Below are 7,770 nucleotides of genomic sequence, written 5' to 3' on the forward strand. Positions count from 1 at the left end.
CTTGAAGCTGTATCTCTGCAATGCTTTATCATATTCAGACCAAACTTGGTACGTGTCATCACAAGCATGACCTTAGGCATCATACAGTGTTTCGGCGCAGCACCACCTACTGGAGTGGAGATATGAAAAATGGCTATTTTTGCTTATAACTTCTGATGGGTTTGACCAAAATTCATAAATTTGGTATGGGTCATCAGGACAATGCCCTGAAAGAGCCCGAGAAGTTTTGGACCAGCACCACCTTGTGGTCAAAAGTTATAACAAACTTGACAAAAATTCTAATAACTTTATTTTTCTAATTGCTCACTGCTGCTGTTGGTCTGATGCTCCCAGCCATGTTGTCTGGCTTCTTGTGCCGTTTTTGTGCTTGGCCCCGTAATTGCTGCTTGCAGCTATATTTTAAAATTATATTTGCTCAGCTTAAATGAACAGTACTCGCCAAACAGAGAAAAATATGAGATGCCGGAGGGCTTTTGAACTGTTTTAAAGAAAAATACACATGTAACATTGGCTAAAAAAGGTTGAAATGGAAAATAAAAAAGAAAAGAAATTAAATTAAATATTGGATGGTAAATTGTTTACTTTCTTTAAGTAGGCTATTATAGATGGATGAGTCTAAGGTCTGAAAAACTTTCATTACTGCAAGTGGAAGATTCTTGAACAGAAAGATTTACAGACCATCATTTATTTTAAAAAGATTTAGATTATAAATTATTTTATTTCAGCATCTTTTACTTAACATTTTACTGTAACATTACATGTTACTTTAACATTTTTTATTTAAATGTTTGTAAAATTTCATAGTGATTCCAAACATTTATATAATTATATACATTTATAGAATATATAAATATTATATAAATATATACTACTTTGATATATAGAGCACACAATATATAATAATGTTGTACATTATCAATAATAATAAAAATAAATTAAAATTCTAGCAATCTCAACAAGCTTGTTAATAAAACATCTGAGAACAAAGATCTTAAAGAGTTCTATCGACAAACTGCCAGAATCGTCCTTATAATGTCATATGTAGGCACTTATTGTTTATTAGGTTTTCTTTTCGATTAACTTTTATTTAAAAAAAAAAAAAAATGTGTTTTATTGAAATTTACGTGCCCCAGTTCTGTTGCAGCAGTGATTCAACACATAAAACATGAAGTCCGTTATGATGTAAATAATTTTGAAATGTCAATATCAAAAAGAAAAGAAAAAAAGTAATTGGTTTAATGTTGTTGATTCGCGAAACCATCGGACCGAATTTGTAAACCTTTAGCCTTGATAGTAAATAAGTAGTTTTGACCAGTAATAAAACGTAAACATTTAAAAACAACAACGTTTGTGTTATGTATGTCCATATCAGAATGCAGAAATAGTGTGTGCTATCCTCATTTATTTATTTTATGTCGAATTGTGAAGCATGTTCTGCAAAAACAAGTTCTCCAAACAGCGGACAGACTAGTCAGTATGAAAGCGGATATGACGACATTCATTGACCAAAGTGCATCATGGGGCTCGGATAATAACAACAAAGGAGCAAGACTGTACTTCGATTATGCTTCAGTAATGGTGCTGTAAACGCTAAATTATTTTGCACAGTTGTCCGAATTTGTTTAGCGAAGACCTCACAACTGCTGTTGAATCTATAATATGCAACAATGTACAAAGAGAATCGATTATGAAGTTTAAATTAACTATCTGTAAGTTGTGCTCTTGCCAGTTTTCCGTATTTTCTTCTTCGTGTAGTTTTTTTACTATTATTATTTACTAAAGCGATTTTTAAGGACCAGTTGTTTAAAGAAATAGTTTTTTTTCTTCTTTTCTGTATGGAAAGCAAAATAATGCAGGTTTCCAACTCAAGCACAGAGCCAGAGTCACTCCAGGCACCTTCTGCAGAAATGTCAACCAGCAGAGCTGGGACATCCCAGAATGCACCTGCAAAAGGAAAAGGACTTTTGAAAAGGAAAGCTGGTTCTCTTAAGGATGACAAAAGCAAAAAGAAAAAGAGAAAAAATGTCAAACGAACTGTGAGACCAAATTACACCATCCAGGAGGGAGAGGACATGCTTTTGATTATATCAAATATAAGTAGTGGTGACAGTATATGGAAGCCCAAGCGGAAGGGATGTAAGAAAAAAAAGTTAAACAAAAAAGGGAAAAGTAAAATCTCTGCTAACAAAACTAAAAAAGCACCAGTAAAAGCTAAAATCCCCAAAGTCACAGAAGAAACTACTGATAAAAATGTTGATTTGGACAATGTGAATGCTGTTAGGTTTGACCACTGGGGTCAGAGTTTACCGATAGAGGTCCTGGTGAAAATCTTTCAGTTTGCAGTTCACCAGGATGGAGCAGTTCCTTTTCTGTGCAGGTGAGGCCTTACACCGTATTTTGTGTTCTTCAGTTTCTGTCCAGCCTTTATAACTTGCTGCAGATACTATATTAGCTTTATGTTTATAGCTACATTGGTTTGCTGTCTTTAAAAGGGTTGGCAGAGTTTGCCGTCTATGGAATGGAGCTGCATCCTCTCCGGTCCTGTGGCGCAGTGTGTCAGTTGGCTACTGCTGGATTGAACCTGGTAAGAGTCAGTTACCTGGGACAGAACAGAAGATTAGGAACACTATAGACTGGCTAGCTGAAAACAGGTCAGTGATTGAACCAAACAAAAGTATGTTTCGTTGTTTTTTTATTTTTAAACTGGAAGAACTTATTGAAGACGAGATTATGCATTGCAAAGCATTATTCATGTGAATTAGCTAAATTTTGTTGTGTCCATTTCCTGCAGATTGTCTCAGCTGAGGGAGTTTTCCCTTTGCCACTGGAAAAAACATGTTGACTATGTTATCCAGGTAATAATAATTCATCTGCTGTGGAATTTTGTTTCTGGTATCTAAATCTGTTTCTGATATTCAGGGTCTGTGCTCTGTTTTTCTAGAAAGTTTCACAATCATGCCCAAATCTTCATTCTCTCAAGCTGTCTTACTGCACGGGAATGACAGAAACAGCCTTCCAAATTCTTGGTGCTGACTGTCGTTCATTAGAGAATATAAATGTGCAACACTCAGAGGTTTGTATGTAATTGTATTATTGTTTACTTAGATGTGAATATTTTATTCCCTGTCATGTTATTCCAAACTTGAATGGCTTACTTTCTACTGTAAAACAGAAAAGAGGATATTTTTATGGACTACACATAATGTCATATGGACTACTTTGGTGGTTTTTTGCATCTTTGAAAAGCTTCTGTCCAAGTTCACCGTAGTTGCATGGAAAAGAGTGACCAGTATTCTCAGTATAGACCATATTTCTCTTTTTACACCTAGTATTAAGATCTGTCTCAGGTGATCCATTCACAAGTGGTCAATCAAAACACATGGCTGTTTACACCTGTTAGTGATGTGTGTTTCATTGTGCCTCCTATGACCACTCTGCATCGTTGTTATCAATTGCATGTTAATAATAATATCTTTTTATTTATAAAATGATACAATGCAAAAAAAAAAAAAAATAGTTCTCCTAAAGACCAGATTCTCCCAAAATATTCCTGAAGTCTTGTGCATTTATATGTATCTGTTTTTCTAAATCCCTTGTTTTAGCTTCATTTTTTATTGACAGGTTAGCAGTCAGGCATTTACTGCAACACCCAGATGCATGAGTGCTTGTTACATGCACAATTTTTTTTCTAATCTAATGTGGTCAAAAGTGCCTTCAACCTCCTCCAGATGTGGTGGAATTGGACGAATCACAAAACAAACCAAGCGAAACAAATGCTAAAAACCATGGCCTAAATGAGACTACAGTCAAAGGGGTTTAGAATTGTCTATTTAATGTGAACTCTTTTTTTTAAGAAGGTGACTCCTGGAGTATTTTTCTCTATTATAGTAGTATGCCACAGCCATTTGTTCTTTTTACTTTACAGAACATGTTTCACTGATCCACTACATGCTACCCCTTACTCCTGTTTTGTGTCCTTGGTTTTAATATAGTTTAATGTTGATGGTCTGGTGTCCTTCCTTGAGGCGTACGGCAACCAAATAAAGAAAATTTACTTCACGCACAGCACCAAGAGTGACAAACTGCTCAGTGCTTTGTCTGTAAGTTAATATTACTCCTTTTCACTTAATGTGACCTAAGATGTTACTGTATGTCTGTTTGTTTCTGATGAGAATCAAATGTCTCTGAATTTAAAGAAAGGTTGCTGTCCTGAGCTCAGGCTGCTGGAGATCAATACTAAATTAGATGGAGGATACTGCCAGCTTCCCATCTGCATTCAGGCTTTGCAGATTGGATGCCCTAAACTTCAGGTAATAAAGTAAAATGTGTTTTGATCTTTATGTACATGTACATAAACCAAATCGATATACAAGAAAAAGTAGTGCACAGGAGGTGATGTATAGATGTATTTTTTCAATTAAGTGCACAGTTACTTTATGACGTTCTAAAAAGCTTTTGCACATATTCCTCTACATCTTCAGTCCTGAAGGGCCACTGAGTTTAGCTTGAACCCTAAACAATCACAACTGAACAAGCTAATCAATGTCTTCAGGATTACTAGAAAGCTACAGGCAGGTGAGTTTTTAATCAGGGTTGGAACTTAACTCTGCAGGACAGTGGCCCTCCAGGACCAAAGTTGCCCATCCCTGCTCTGTGTTATTAAATATTACAATCTTATTTTTTCTTCTTTTAAATTTTGTAATTTAGACTTTTAGATTGATGAATGTCACTCCAGTTCCTAAAATGATCCGCAACACACCCAGTTCAACATCCGGTTTTCCTATGTTAGAGGAGCTGTGCATTGCCACTTCCTCTCACTCCTTCATGACAGACAGTGACCTGACCAATGTGCTGCATGGCTCCCCCCATCTGCGTGTGCTAGACCTGCGTGGTGCCTCCCGCATCACAGCCACAGGCCTCTACGCTCTGCCTTTTGAGAGTAAGTTTCTTTTTCAAAATAACAAGATGGTAAACATTGATGTACCTCACACAGCAGTGAAAATGTAATATTTAAGCCACACACATCTATGCTTTGATCATGGGGGTAGAATTGTTGCAATTTTCCAAATAAATAGATTATGATCCATAAATAAATATAAAGAGATTCACAAAAATAATCATATGCACAAATTAATAGAATGAGATCCACAAATATATGTTAGGAGTTTCAAAAAAATTAATTAAATTCACAAATAAATAAAATGAGATTTGCTCATTTTTAAAAAAAAAAAAACATTTTTTATATTTATTTTGGATGCTGTAAATAACTTTTACAATCAAAAATTATTAAGTCTTATTCATCTGAAATATTTGCGTGATCAAGTGTTTGACTGCTGGACATTTTACTTTTAAGTGAAATGAATAATCTATATGTAATTCAATAACCTGTCACACGTTTAAAAAGGCTATATCTTCTCTACAAACAATGGTAACGTTAAAAGGTTTAATTAATGTTTAAAATATTACTTAAGGGCCTCATATTTAATAGCTGGTTTGCTGCTGATATCCGTCAATGTTTGATTGATAAACTGGGAAATGCTGTTGGTTGTTGTTGTGTGATGACAGTTTAATCTATTTTGCAAACGTACATGTTTATCACAAGGTTAAATCCAGTTAGTTAAATTAATAGCTAATTATTGAGGCTTTCTGTTCTATCTTGAATAACGTGGCACTTCTGTTTCTCTGGCATTTTTAAATGGTGCATAAAAGATAATAGTTTGGATTGGCTTGACACAGTCTAATGGTCTAATGAAATCTAAATTTTAAACCTCTGTTCACTGTACCATTGTTTAAGAACCCTATACTTCCTTTCTAAGCCAATGCAGGATGAGACCGCCCCGATTGTAAAGCAAAACGTGATTCGTTGTAGCGAAAGTGTACTGCGGTTGGTCAGCGCAACGTGGCCGTTATCTGATTGGCTTGAGTAGTCGGAGGGTGGAGTCGACCTATTTGTGGATTTGTCCGCAGTCTTGATGCTAGAACTGTTTCAGAATCCACAAATGCATGAGGTGATTCACAAATGAATGCAGGCAGAGTTGTGCTTGCGACATAAAAACATATTTGTGAATGTTTTTTATTAGCTAATCTCATTTTATTTATTTGTGAATTGAATTAATTTTTGTGAAACTCCTAACATACAGTACTGTGCAAAAGTCTTAGGCATGTCAGTATTTTCACCCCCCAAAAAAGGTTTTAAGCCAGTTATTAATCACAGATGGATTCGATGATGGTGAGATCAGATCACTGTGTGGAGCACCGGCTGTTGTCAGACTCCTTGTGTATTCAAAAATCTCACTGGATTATTACAATTAATGGCAAAATGAATGTTTGGAAATGTGAATGGATATTTCCTATTGACACACTACAGCAAAAGATATAAATAACTGGCTTAAAACCTTTTTTGGGGGGTGAAAATACTGACGTGCCTAAGACTTTTGCACAGTACTGTATATTTGTGGATATCATTCTATTAATTTGTACATATGATAATTTTTTGTGAATATCTTTACATTTTTTTGTGGCTCATAATCTATTTATTTGTAAATTTGCAACAATTCTACCCCCATATTTGATGGACTTTCCCTATTTTTTTATTCTTATACTATAGTTTACAGTATGAAAGGATTTGGTCATACCTATGAATTTCAGGGATGCAATAATATTCTGCTTTTCCATTAATTTGCTGCCATGTCTTGTGTAGAACTGGAGTGTCTATATTGGGGCCTGTACTTCAATAGCAATACCATGGTAGCATCCAAGAAAGGAATACACATGCTTGCCCAGAAATGGAGCAGCACCCTCAGGGAGCTTGATTTGGCCAACCAGCCATTTTCAGAGGAAGACATGGAGATTGCCATGGGACATCTTGCACATGGTGCTGGAGTTGATTTGTTTCGCTCCCTGAACCTCAGTGGTACAAAAATCAGTTCATCTGCACTCAGGTAATGATTACCTTTGTAGTTGCACACATGAATATAATGCCTTTTTACATTACAATTTTACATTTCAGTAGATTGGTAAAGATGTTCTAGTTCCATTTATTAATGTTTTACAGGTTATTCATAACCCAGGCACCAGCTCTGAAGTACTTGAATCTATCTTCTTGCCGGTATCTGCCCAGAGGGCTCAAACGAATATATCATGGTCAAGAAGACATTCAGCTTCTCCTGGACAAATTAGGCTGAACATGTGTGTAGCGCAGGAATATTGTTGTGATTTTGTATATAAAGATAAAGCCATTTCCCAGTTAAAGGATTAGTTCACTTTCAAATAAAAATTTCCTGATAATTTACTCACCCCATGTTATCCAAGATGTTCATGTCTTTCTTTCTTCAGTCGAAAAGAAATGAAGTTTTTTGATGAAAACATTCCAGGATTTTTCTCCATATAGCGGACTTCAATGGTCTCCAAATGGTTGAAGGTCAAAATTAGTTTCATTGGAGCTTCAAAACATTTAACGTGATCCCAGACGAGAAATAAGGGTCTTGTATATAATTAATTTTTTAATGGTTTCTCTATATGTTTTAACCATAAATGCTCATTTTAAACTAGCTCTCTTCTTCTTCTTCTCTATTTGAATTCCAGCAGTGTAGATGCTGCTAAGTGTATTATTGCCCTCCACAGGTCAAAGTTTGAACTAAATTGTCATATACAATATGCTTGTGCAATTATAACAATTAGTTCAAACTTTGACCTGTGGAGGGCAGTAATGCACTTGGCAGTGTCTACACTGCTGGAATTCTAATAGAGAAGAAGAAGAGAGCTAGTTTA

At 35.4% G+C, this 7,770-nt stretch overlaps 1 protein-coding gene across 2 annotated transcripts; it reads left to right on the top strand.

Annotated features, from left to right (window-relative positions):
- The first annotated feature begins 1,495 nt into the window (after positions 1-1,495).
- Positions 1,496-7,303, top strand: LOC125275446 (F-box/LRR-repeat protein 6-like). Of its 2 annotated transcripts, XM_048202383.1 has the most exons (10): positions 1,496-1,709; positions 1,844-2,377; positions 2,493-2,651; positions 2,792-2,855; positions 2,942-3,073; positions 3,993-4,100; positions 4,197-4,310; positions 4,708-4,939; positions 6,701-6,941; positions 7,055-7,303. In XM_048202383.1, the coding sequence occupies exons 2-10, from the start codon at positions 1,851-1,853 to the stop codon at positions 7,182-7,184; spliced, it is 1,707 nt and encodes a 568-aa protein (XP_048058340.1). In that variant the 5' UTR covers positions 1,496-1,709; positions 1,844-1,850; the 3' UTR covers positions 7,185-7,303. The 2 variants fall into 2 exon arrangements, with proteins under 2 accessions (XP_048058340.1, XP_048058339.1); XM_048202382.1 differs by having other exon boundaries at positions 1,496-2,377.
- Positions 7,304-7,770: the final 467 nt, after the last annotated feature.

Source organism: Megalobrama amblycephala, linkage group LG9 (genome assembly GCF_018812025.1).
Source record: "Megalobrama amblycephala isolate DHTTF-2021 linkage group LG9, ASM1881202v1, whole genome shotgun sequence".
Lineage (NCBI taxonomy): Eukaryota > Metazoa > Chordata > Actinopteri > Cypriniformes > Xenocyprididae > Megalobrama > Megalobrama amblycephala.

Bases quoted from the DNA above. Each gene is read 5' to 3' on its own strand.
- LOC125275446 (XM_048202382.1), top strand. From the start codon at position 1,836: ATGGAAAGCAAAATAATGCAGGTTTCCAACTCAAGCACAGAGCCAGAG. The intron at 2,652-2,791 runs GTCAGTGATTGA...CATTTCCTGCAG, and splicing joins GACTGGCTAGCTGAAAACAG to ATTGTCTCAGCTGAGGGAGT. The intron at 3,074-3,992 runs GTTTGTATGTAA...GTTTTAATATAG, and splicing joins TAAATGTGCAACACTCAGAG to TTTAATGTTGATGGTCTGGT.